A 13,344-nucleotide genomic window follows, 5' to 3' on the forward strand; every position below is an offset into this window, starting at 1 on the left:
ATGGATAAGTCTGGAATTTCTTTCTGTCACGTTTACGTATAAAAATATTCTACCTTTTCCATTTATTCCAACAATGTTGAATAAACTTTACTCATTCGGGTAAACCATAACCCGTATCACATGCCAACATTTTCACGAAGGTTGAATCTGGATTTTATGTTCCCGGATTTTACATTTTTAATAATATAATCTTACAGATTGAAATAGAGCAAAGTGTTAAAGAAATGTGTTCCAAATTTTACATTTTATGTTTTTTCACCTTAGTCCCTGTTTTGGCACGTACCCAAGTACCTTTACTTTCTCAGGTATTCACCAGATCATGTGGGGTAAATAACAGTGGCTAGCTCTTGCACTGTACCAGCTATCCATTAAAGGATGTCAAATTTAACATTCTGTTCACTATATCTACTTCTTTTAAACCCAAAATGTGGTTAGTTATTGTACCAAAAATTCCATATTTTATTCGCCAATAAATATGAGTCCCCAATTACACAGTGCAACAAATTTGAACTTTGTGTCTTGCCGCGAGATGAAAGAAGGTGTTCTTTACTAAATCAAATACGCTGATTACGAAAATGAAATCTGAAATGTTTCATCACGTACCAATTTTTCTGGGAAAGATATGCCACATTTACCACTTAGCCTATATTTCACATTTGTTAGCAATATATTGTAATTCATGAAAAACAAAGTTGCAACTTTTGCGACTCTTGGAAACTACAGGAGAAACCTGTAGCTGGATAAAATACAGATCATAAAACAAAATTAATTGTTTGTATTACAAAACATAAAAAAGGTACGAGAAAGCTGCAAAAAGCTTGAAATGTACATACAAGTTACAAACGTGTCCTGGAAACTTTCCGTTTGTGGGTGGATGGTGAAACTTCTTGTATGAGTGACCATCTTCTTCCCTTATATTATCTTTACATGGCAGAGATATCTTCGTGAAATCGCTCACCATGTTTGTCATTCACATTTCCGAGATCAGGCGGGAAAAAATCCAAATGAGAATGCAGGAAATGTATTTTTAAAGATATGTTGCACCCCATAGCCTTGAAACAGTCCAGCATGTTTTCCATCAGTTCCCTGTAATTGTCAGACCTGACGTTACCCAAGAAATTGTTGCATGCATCTTTGAAGGCAAGCCAAGCTGCCTTCTCAGTATCTGTCAGCAACTCTTCAAAGGTTATATCTTTCGTCAAGTCACGAATCTGAGGCCCAATGATAATACCTTCTCCAATTTTTGCAGTACTAATCGCAGGAAATTTGGACAGTAAAAATTGAAAACCCCTGCCATCTTTGTCCATTGCCTTCACAAAATTCTTCATGAAGCCCAATTTCAGATGTAGCGGTGGTAACAGCACACTGTCTTTGTCAACAAGGGGTTCATGCGACACATTTTTTTTCACCCGGATTGAAGCTTTCTCTCGAAGGGAACTTTATCACTACATAATTGTCTTTCATTGCCCTACTGTCCCAGTGACACAAGAAACAGCAATATTTTGTATAACCAGTCTGCATTCTCTGCATAAGCCCCAGAACTTTGAGATCACCACAGATTTTCCATTTATATCCAAACAACCAACTCCACTATACCTCAAACAAGTTGCTATCTACCCCTTTCCTCTCCAACCCCTCCCCTATGCACTGTCGAGCCCTAGTGACAAGCTGTGCTCAAAGTGCCACGACAACAACAACATGCAGTCGTGTGCTGATAAAATTGTGTTTCCAGAGAAAAGTTTAGGTGATAGCGAAAAACTGTTTTCACTATCGTCATCAGGGCACTGAACTCCATAGGAATCACATGTTTTTGTTCTGCGGCAATTTTCATTGTCGCACAGTGTTATTGGTGTTCCACTATATCAAACATAATGAACAATTCCTGTCTTCTCTTACCAGGTTGAAATCAGGACTGAAGAAAGTAAAGAAAAAACACAAGCAATAAAAGTCGCTACTGGGTCCTTTCCTTTCTGTTATCCTGACAATAAGAAAGTTTATTCATGTGTTTTTCATCCTTATTTTCAGGGGTAGAAAAGCTAAAACTAATTCAGGCACCAGCCTCTTTTTCTAAGAAAGCCATGAATATAATTAAGATAAAGCTACTCATTTTGAAATATATTAAAATGTTTAATTCATTAATTAATAATACAAGATTGGATTAAAAGTAATTAATCCTTCCACCGCAGAGGCATTCCTAAAGAAGGCTCAACTGGTAACAGCATGCAAAACCACAGATTTTAAAATTTGTGTAGCAATAGTGCAAAAAGTTACAATGGTGTGTTTATTTTTCTGATATACCGGTAATGATACATGTGATACAGAGAACATGCAAACAGTAACCCATAACTGGCATGGTGCCAGATTGTAATGCAAAAGGTGTGGCGTGGTTCCGTGGACCACAAATTTGAATTCACTCTTTCCATAAATTATCGAAACAGTAGCGAACTTTTTCAAATTATCATGTATTTTGGACTTTCTTTATGGAATTATGATAAACGTTTGTCCACTATTTCCGTTATTTCGGTTTGTATTACTAAATTTATCTAACCTACAAAAATCTGTCCGTTTTTCATAAACTCTTCTCTAAATACATTTTCCTGTGACTGTAAAATACAAAAAATCATTTAATTGTTCAATTATCACGGAACATACATGTAAGTTACTAAAAGAAAACAAAATCATTAAAAAATTTAAACCAAAAAATTATACACAATGTCAAAATAAGAGGGTAAAGCTAATTGATCGTAGTGATACTCAGTGGAGATAAGTACTTCATTATCACTTTTATCAGACTCCAGATCTAATAATTCACTTCCCCTTGTAACTTATTCAAGTGTGTTAAGAATAGTTTCACTAAAAAACGGATCATCAACTCTAATTCTCGCACCAGGTTCCTTGCAAAAAGACTTACGCAAACGTCGTTGCGTGGTCTGTGGGACCCGCAGGTGTCTATTGCTCTGAAACTAAAACATAGCTAGTGAAGTGGCGCCAGCAGGTTACATGAAATCCAAAATATGAAACTACCGAAAGGGAGAGGGAAGTACATGTTATTACTTCAAAGAAGGAGAGCATTGTTCTAGGCTGCATGTCCCAGGGACCACGCCATGCCAGTTATGGGTTAAAGAACACATACCGTTTTTTTTTAAGTTAATGTAAATTTCCATAAGCGAACTCTAAATATTAAAAAATGTATAATTTTTCACTGAATTTAATTCAGTGACTTAGCACCCTGTATTTTTCTACCCCTGCTCATTTTAACATGGACAGCACTGACTGGCATCTTCTTACTATTCCATTCATTTCAGAATTACACGCAGCTACAGTCCGAGAGAGGAAACATGCTTCGTGCAAGGCACCTCCAGTACGTTCTAGCCTTCAGCTACTGGCCTCCTGTGGAACCTAGGCAAGGGAGTAACCTGTATGAGATTAGGAGCTATACCTTGAAACCCGGCACCATGATAGAGTGGGGCAACAACTGGGCACGTGCCATCAACTATCGCAGGAATAATGATGAAGCTTTTGCTGGATTCTTTTCACAAATAGGTCGCCTGTACAATGTTCATCATATTTGGTGTAAGTAATATTTTCTTTTATTATTTTGTGTAATGCTACATAACGTACATTCATTCACTACTTTCTGACCAGTGTGCATGTTTTTGCACTGCAATTTCCAGGCTTTCCGATCTCTGCCACACAAGTATACTTGCTTCTCTGTTTGTGTATTTTCTACCTTTGAATACTATAAATGTACATTTTCAATTGGTTAAACACTTATACATTTGATACAGGTTTAACATATTGTTTCTTTGATTGAATTGTTGCTTTAAGTCCACTTTATGCACAGATAGGCTAATCTGGACTGGACTGACAGTTTAAATTGGGGACCGAAAAAACAACCTATCTCATGGCTTCTTTATCAAGTTGACTTCAACTCACTTCATTGAAAAAGCTCAAACTAAGCAACAACCAGAGCAGCTGTCATTAACATGTAAAACATTTACTGTTTAATATCGTGCATAAAGAGTAAAAAACATAAGAAGATGCACAAGACACAAGTCTAAAAATGAGAAGCAAGCATGCTCGCCTCCGAAGCATAATTTAGTGTAGGAAAACAGTCCATCATAGCTGAACGTCAAACTTGTGCTTGAACACACTGGGCAAGGCAAATTTTACCAGCCATAGTCAACCAAATGAAGTGGCAGGAGAAATGCATTTTGCAGTTGAACTTCCCATTTAGTGAATTAACTGATAAGGCCTCTGGGTTTGTATATTCCATATTCAACTTCTTAGCACAGCCTTTGGCAATATTAGACACTTCCCAGACATTAAGGACATTGTGACCCTGAATGTGATTTACCGTCTTACTGGAACTAATGTGATATTTAAGGGAGATAACAGGATGTCTGGTTTTGGATCATTATTTGTACCATCATTATGTTCCTTGCACCTTTTCTTCGTGGATTTCATAGTATTGTATGTGTTGTGACAGGAAGTTTTTCATGGCGGGATTGTTTATTTCCTTCACTGGAATGTTCTAGTTAAATCTAAATAACATTGCTGAAACTTAGAACATTCCTCATTTGAACATATTGGGACTCCTATTACGGAGTGGCTACTTACCGGGAATTCTGAAAATTCTGCATGAATTATTAACTCCGGGAATTGTGCGTGAAATTTTCTCTGTAGACGTGAAAAATTGCAACTTTTACTATTCCAAATCTCATTAAATTTAGACATATTTATAAGTACCGTGAGGCAAGTTTTTCACAGGTTAGCCTTTATTTTTGTTGAGGAAGGAAAAGTAAACTATGTTGAAAATAAAACAGAATTCTATTCGTCTGGCTGTATCGAACAGACAAAAATTCTGTCTTAAACAGAAACAATCCATTTACTTTGTTACTGTCCTTTGCAAGTCAATCTATCTGAAAGATGGAAAATTATTGCAAGATATATTGAGGTTTGTCAGTTATATTTGAGTTTGAAATTCTTATACAACTAACATATTTTCGTAGATTAGTATATCCCGTAACATATGTGAATTTTTGTTTGTATATGTATTTCGAGTCTGAGTATGTCAAATGGTAATTGTAAACTGCAGCTTAATTATTGGGATACCGTGAATTTTTGGACACATTGGAATCGAAAAACTCTTTATATTGTTAACCCTTTTGAGGCGGAGCCTCCAGATGACAAAAGTAACTGAAGGACGGTTGACGAATATTTAGGCAATCACATATCTTCGTAATAAATGTTCAATAAACAGGAAACCGAATAAAAAACACAATCTTTTTGGTTTTAATCTCAAAGCATCCACCTCACATCTGCCGTCATTGCCGGGTAGACTCTAACGTCATTGTCGTGTCGCCAGGCAGATTGTTAAAAGACACAACAAAAGACCACGTGTTTTTTCAAGGATTTATAAGTTAAAGGGCTCCATCTTTCAAGTTCTAAACAAGCGTCATTTCTACGCAGTAAATTTGGCTCTTGAAGGAAGAAAGGGATTAGAGCTTTGTTTGTCCTGTGTTTTCCACTTAGCAACAGGCCGGGAAGTGGGAGGGGGAGGAAGCCTTTCTGTATAGCGTTATTCGAGAGTGCTTTTCGCGGCATCTGTGCCGCATGGTTGGCTACGGTCTTCGGGGGAGGGGAGAGGCATGGGTGAAATGTAATACGCACTTGCAGGCAAGGAGTTTGGCTGCACAAATAATTCTCTTGTTATCCGGCTATGAACGTGAGTGCTTTTGAAACCTTGTCATGAGAAGAAAGAGTCTTTTGTGATGGCATCTCTTCGCCCAGGAGAAATCCGTCACTTGTTGGAGGAGGGGTTTGACGTGGGGGATGAAACAGAAGTTGAAGATATACAGGGTGGTTCAGAAGATGATCGAGAAGAACTATAAGAGGAAAGGGGGAAGATGAAGAAGAATTAGAGGAGAATGAAGATAGTGGTGATGCGAGTGCAGTGCAGTGGGAAGAAGTAATGAGGGTGATAGATGGGGGGGGGGGGGTGTTCTTCCTTTCTCTGGACAGCCAGATGTAAGAGTTTGTGCCCTTGCGAGCTTTCAGTTCAGATCGATGGGTGAATTTCTGATGGAGTTTCCTGTCAGTTGTGACAAACATTCTTCTCGACCTTGAATTTTCTTCTTCTTTTTTAAAAAAATACTATTTGTATTATCGTTTTTATACTATGTATTCGCCAACATAACTTGGGGCAATCAGCGACAAGTGGTGGTTTGCCGAGATCGATGAGTGCTACCAGATGGGAGCTAGCCAAACTTTGAAAAAAATAATAATAATAATAATAATAAAAAATTGAAATTCCTCTGTCTGTTGCTTTCAAAAATGGGTACACATCGACATGTTTACCTTACCGAATGAAAGCCTTGGAAATTCTGAATAAAATGAGCCCGCATTAGCATTTATCATGTTATTACAACTTTTTTTAAAAAAACATTTTCCAACATGTTACATTTTGCTTAAAATGAGCCCCGTCCTTGGGGAATTTCAATGCATGAAGAATATTTCATCATCCGCCTCAAAAGGGTTAATATATCTGTGTATGTATACATGTGGGTGGTGACAGGCAGTAATACGTAAGGTTCTACCCTTGAATTTTTGGTAAGTTCGACTTGAAAACCTGGAAGTATTTAGAGGTAGCGATGCCCACAAGTGGATTTGTGGACTAACGTTATGTCCAAGCAACTTATTTTTTTTGGGGGGGGATGATTTTTTGTGATGGAAAGTACAGCATTTGGCACAAGTTGAATTCGTTTTTAACTATCCATTGCTGTTACATAAATAGCAAATTCTAGACTGCCAAGAAAATGTAACGGGTAATATTATTACAGTATTAAGGAATGGGGGATATCCAACTTTTACACATTGGGTCTTAAATCGACACGTGGATTCTAGTAGCGGATTGAGGATTAAACATTGGAGGGGGGAGGGCAATATCCAACTATTGAATATCCATGTTATATCTTAGATTATCCTTGGAATTTTAGTTAGAGGGGCTGAGCATTAAATTTGGGGGGATATCCAACTCTTGTGTATTAATATTACGTCTGAGATTGAAGCGGAAAATGTGGTTTGAGGATGGAGATTTTTTTTCTTTTGGAGAGGGTAATATCTAGGTACTGTTCATTATCAGCAGTAAGTCCAAAATTTTGGTTGGAGGATTGAATATTAAATTTGAGGGGAGGAGATATGGAGCTCTTAATAAAGTGTAAAATCTTGGTGTGTCAAAGGATTTCTTTAGGGTTCGACATTAGATTTGGGAACTATTTAGCGATATGGTATGCGCACGTTTCGGTGCCGAACATGGGAAAAGAGAAGCTGGAAAAGAGTAAATATCGAGAGATCCTAGGAAAGTATTGACATCCCATTAAATTAATATTCTTGCAATCCTGCAAAGAAATGAATATAATTATATTTTGCTTTGCTCACAATGTTGCGTTACTGGCATTTTCATAAGACAATTGTGAAGAACTATAGCTGCATTACAAGGCATAAACAATATTCTCAGTGTTTATTAATAATATAATTTCTTAAAATATAATGTTTAGTGTCGGTATACTGCTTAATTTCAAGCAGGTGAGTCATTTTGATGATATGGCTCTATTAGCAATATTATTGTACAGTATTATTGATTCCCTGTAGGTTATGCTGCAATAGTTGTACTAACTGTGTACTTCATAGTAACGTCTTGCACATTACTCGATAAAACAGGAAAATAAATAGTGTCAAATTCGAATTTGTAACTTAATGTTGCACGGTAATTTTGCTTTAGCAAGTGAAATTTGCACTTAAGATGAAATTCATGTAATTATTGCTATGGATTACTAAAAAAATTGTAATTACCCCAAGCAGAGGGGGTTGAGTTCTTTGAAGGAGGCACCTTATTATATTCTCGTCCATGCCTTAGGAATTTCTAGCTAGGGTTCTGTAATTTTTTATCTTAAGTTGTGTAAGACGTTGTGTTAAATACTCAACTTGTGGGTTATTATAATCTTGTTCTCCAACCACAAACACTGTTTAAATACACTGCCTTCCAAAAGTTAAGCACGCAATGCAAATTTTTGAAAGCATATGTGAATTTGAGTGGCTGAAAATCGCTTGGATGATGTAGATGTCAGTTTTTATGTGTAGCTTCCTTTTTGTAAGTAGAGAGTGAATCATCTGTGCTCTTGAAATAGCATAAGAGCGAGGATTTTGTGCAAGAATCATCACACTTTCGTTGAAGACACCAGCATTCGGATTGAGTCTGTGGTGAAATATTAGCTAGTTGCATAATATATAATTACAGATAAATTAAAACTTAAATTGTTGATCTAAGTATCGTTTTTATTACAAAAGTGTTCTGTGTTATTATAAGACAGTAAATTTATTGAAACGTAAGTTTATCTCAAATAATCTTGTGATTAAGAAGATAAATCTGTGTTCAAAATCTAGATAGCATGGAAGGCTCTGGGCCATCCATATAAAGTTTCCTGTTTGTAAGAAATTCAACAAATTTCATACAAGTGAGGGAAATGTCTAGCGAGAAATGTAATAATAAGAACAGAGAGGACGTCCAAATGGACACGAACGAAATAGTGGAAGGAAAAAAGGATACATCTTCAAGTAAAGACAGAAAATACGGATGTTGAATTGGTTACTAAGCAACCAAAAAGTCAAAACACAAAACTAAATCGAGCAAGAGTTAATGAAAAGAAGGAATCTGTAAATGCTCCAAACATTTTCAAAGCAAATGTATTGGAGAGGGCAATGCAATCAAAAGATAATGTGAATAAAAATTACTTATATTATCCTGTGCACGAAGGCCCATATATTGTTCTAGTTGAAGGCGTTGAACACAATGTTGGTAGCTGTAGTGCTATTATGTTAGGTAGTCACTTAAGAGAAGCTAGAATTAAGGTGAATTATGTTAAGGCATCGGGTCCTAATCGTGTAAAGGTTTATTTTTTAACGTCCGAAGATGCAAATGACTTTTACTTGAACAAAAAGTTTCAGAAGAAGTATATGGTAAATGTCAAGATACTGAAGAGTCTTTTACACAGAATGGGACTAATATATGGGTAATATACAATAGGTAACAGATATGAGGTGTCTCCCCATTGAGCCAACATCGTTGACGAGTACCTGAAAAGTGAGGGCATTTCTTGTATGGAGTGGCCGGCTTATTCCTCCAACCTTAATCCCATTGAAAACCTTTGGGATGCCCTCGGGCATGCTATCTCTGCACGTTTACTTCCTCCAGCCAGTCTCAGAGAGTTGGAAACTGCCCTAATGGAGGAATGGCCATTGCTTGCATCTGCGATGGTTGATCACCTCATTGAAAGCATGGAAAATCATTGTGAAGTTTGTGTGAAGGTCCGGGGTGGTCACATACCACATTAATGTAAGGTTTGTTTTGGTCACATTCCGTATTACTGTAAGTTTTGTTTGGTTTGTTTGCCTTTAAACATAATTATGTAAATGACCCAAATGTGACATCATCATATATCTTATGAAAAGTAAATATTTTTTTTCATCTTTGTACACAATTCTTGTTTTCTTTAATGCATAAACACATTTGCTACCTTCATGTGCAATTTTGTGTTAATCAAAGCTTTACTTTTCCATTTTTGTTGATTTTACCATCGCGTGCTTAACTTTTGGAAGCGTGTTTACATATTTATATAATTATGACACTTCAGATTGCTAGCTTTCCGTTATTTCGAAAACTTGAACCATTAAAAAATATGGACAGTTTAACAGGCTATTGTATTCAAATAAAATGAATTATTACGTATTCACCCGAAATATTTTGAGGGGTCCACAGTCTAGCTGGGGGATGGAAACCTCTGTTTAAGGAGAATGGACAGACCAAGTATCGTGTTAAATAAAGCTTAAAAAAAAGTTACTTTCAGTAGACATGCTATCGTAATTAAATACTTCATGTGGATTACCACATGATTTGGGAGGGACGCATGATGAGATTTGGGGGGATGCATGCCATTGGCCTTTGGGGGAATGGTTACCCCTGTTCACAGATTACATTGCAGCCATATGGTTGGAACTCCTACCTAGTATGGCTAACTTCTGAAGCAACAACAACAAGAAAAGTTTTACCTAAAAATATGCTTCCTAGTCTCAGTATTGCACCTCCTCTGGTTGTTTGAAGAGGTCAAAACCTTATTTTCCTACTTGTCTACAAGTGTTCATTGGAACGGTTATGTTCTTGTCCTAAATGAAAATGTCCCTGTCATACGCCACCCTTTTTCCATTTCCTCTAATTTTTTGGCTACAAATTTCTCCATTCTCATGAAAAATCCATGTTGGGAGCAATGAGGAACACCACTGATTGAGAAAATGATGCAAAGATTGGCCGCTTTCAAGAAATGCACCTCCCTTTCCAAATTAACCTCACCTCATGAATTCATCAATGAAGGCAGGTGAGGTTGCCAATCATTGTATTAAGATGAAAAATTTTATTATCCTAATCCATTTTTCTTCTGTATTTTAGTCTGGGCCTCATGTGGGCCTAGAATATGCCCCTAATATGTTTTTGCATCATAAATATCATACAAGAAGAACATATTACCCGTAACTCTTGAGTGTGTCTGTTTCACAAGAAGGACACAACACTGTACAATCTTGAATGTGAACAATATTCCATATTTGTTCAAAGATAAATTGAAAATTTGAAATCTGTTCAAATTAGGGATGGACCAATATGAAAATTTGGCCTATAACAAAAAAAGTACCAAAAAAAATCCAAATGGTTCTTAAAAAACCTGAATGGTTCCTTGACCTTCTTAATCATTGTTTGTTTCCAGGTGACTGCAGTGCAAAGGAAGTTGCATATTTAGACATTTTTAAAAAAAAGTAGGGCATGGAGATTAACCACAAAAATTATAACAAAATGGCACAATTTTGCACTAAATTATAAGATATTTATAGATATTTCAAACTGGTAAAATAATTGGTAATTTTACCGATATCAGCCGATATTGGACCTCCCCGATGGCACAGTGGTAGCGTTGTCACCTTGTAATATAGTGGTCCCGGGTTCGATACCTGGTGGAGGAACATAATGGTTCAGATCACACTTTAACCCATCCGCATACCATTTAAATGCCAATTTTTTTGTCATGAAATACCATTTAAATTTGGCTATCTCCCTTGAAGGTTGCACAGCAAGACAAGATGTCAAATATTATGAAAACTATCCAAGCAATTTATGTGAAAATTTTATATATTGAAGTGGAAGTATAGTAATAAGTATGCACATATGCAGTTTACTTGAAAGATAATTAGAAACTCACCTAATAAATTTGATCACACACATATTTGCATTCCATTTCCATTCCTCAACCTTTTATATTTTTTCTGCCACAGCCACCTATTCCTCACTTTCACTACATTCTTCAATTTCACTAAAACAAAATGAACCCCCGTTTTCATCTCCACTTCCAAAATCCACATTTTCCTCTTCACCGCTATCTAAAAGCAACTTTTCAATCGCAGAATGTTCTACAACATTCTTATGCAACATGTTTGCAAGACGTAACAAATGAAGGTTTGTTTACATGAGAAATTACTGAACAAAACACGGTTGAAATGGTATGAAAAACTTAGCAGCACAAACATACACGTCATAGATTTGAAAGATCATACAACCTCTGCCATCTATATAATGAAAAAGAAAGTACGTGATGAAAATCGGGAACCCGTCGATTCGACGACTAGGTACGAGAAGCGAACGTCCAGTCAGGCCGTCGATTCGACGACTAGGTAAGCGGATGGGTTAAACTGCAGGTCCAGTCCCAATTAACCTTACTGTACATAAAGTGAAGTTAAAACACCAAGTCAATGAGCCAATACCAATAGAGTACTGACTAATCTGCCCCATCTTTAGTTTAAATATTGACTTTTTCTGCCAATTCTGATACCAGTTGCCACGTGCCAATTGCAGCTAACATTCATGTATTGAAAATAAGTTACATCACATCCTACTATGTATAGATGTTTTTGTGTGTGTGTTTGTGTGTCCGTCCATAATTCAAAAGACTGAGTGCACACCTGTGATAATTCACTGCTTTCCCTCATGCCTTTCAGGTTATGCCGATCTTCAAATAAGGAAAGAAACTAGGGAATCGGCATGGAGAATGCCAGGATGGGATGAATGTGTAGCGTACACGGTACCTTTGATCCGGGAAATGGATTCTAGAATTCTTCACCCAACTAAATTTTCACCGACTCAATAACAACTTTATGCAGGTTATTTACCGGGCATTACACCATCTGCCATCATCAGTGTCAACTCGCTCAAACACTCACATTTCATCTGTGTCTCAGGTGTCAATATTTAACATTTCTCTTGAGTATAAGGAAGGAGCCTGGTAAAATACTGAATTTTTATAAGTCATATTGTAGTCATGAATGAAATGATAAATCAAGATGGTATAGAGATTTAATTTTTTATTGTTGTGTACAGAGTAAAATGTACATTAGGACTGTTGTGACTTATTTACTTGTGAAAAGACTGCATTGTTATGTAAAAAAATAAATAATGGTAAGCTCCATGTTGTAAAGAAGAGAAAATATCATTGTAGTTAGTTAGAATATGTAAAGAAATGTGACTTAAGGAAAGGTCGCTGAAATATGAATTTTGTTAAAACTGTTGCAGCATATTTATATACACACACTAAAATAATATATAAATTATGTAAATATATACACTCACATGGCTCCCTTTATTTTGTGAATTTTCATGATTTAATAATGTAAATGGAGCTTTAAGCTTGTCAAGAATTAGTGATGACATGTACCTAGTGTTGTACGTGAGTGTTTGAAAGTGTATACAATAATTTTTTACAGTTCTAGGTTTTTAGTAAATAGGTGGTAAACAATAAAAAATGCAAGATATCTAGTCAAGTTTGATTGGTTGTTTTGTGAATGTTCCAATCTATAGCCTAAGTTTTCATAAATGCTCCAAATGATTACCAGCGGAAAATGTTCGGCTACTTATTACATAATCGGGTACACGTAAATACTCTTTCATTTGCAGCAGAAAATGTCAACCAAAGCACTGACTTTTTGATCAGAAGGTGAATGTAGGTTTCTCCTGCCCTGTAAAATGTTCCCATTTGCAACTATGCTCTGCCGGAGTTGAGTAGATTCAACTACTGTCTGATTAAAAATTATAGATACTAGAGTTTGGACTCCAATTAAAAATTAACCAGTAGACCTACATTATAACGAGTTACATCAAAATTTAGCTTATTCAATTCTGCATTAATCTATGCTAACCATTTTTTTTTAGTATGTCTTCAATTTTTTATCGTCGTGAGAACAAAAAAAGTG

The 13,344-nt window shown here is 36.2% G+C and overlaps 1 protein-coding gene across 1 annotated transcript in view; it reads left to right on the forward strand.

Moving 5' to 3' along the window:
* LOC146002156 (protein NipSnap-like) overlaps positions 1 to 12,906 on the forward strand; it is a 35,200-nt gene extending 22,294 nt beyond the window's left edge. Inside the window, exons 2-4 of the mRNA XM_083139875.1 lie at positions 1,900 to 1,921; positions 3,306 to 3,573; positions 12,097 to 12,906. Coding sequence (XP_082996001.1) covers positions 1,900 to 1,921; positions 3,306 to 3,573; positions 12,097 to 12,245 — 439 coding nt within the window. The 3' untranslated portion in view covers positions 12,246 to 12,906. The remainder of the gene's footprint in view (positions 1 to 1,899; positions 1,922 to 3,305; positions 3,574 to 12,096) is intronic.
* The last annotated feature ends 438 nt before the right edge of the window (positions 12,907 to 13,344 follow it).

The sequence above is a fragment of the Lepisma saccharinum genome, chromosome 18 (genome assembly GCF_977018435.1).
Source record: "Lepisma saccharinum chromosome 18, izLepSacc3.1, whole genome shotgun sequence".
NCBI lineage: Eukaryota > Metazoa > Arthropoda > Insecta > Zygentoma > Lepismatidae > Lepisma > Lepisma saccharinum.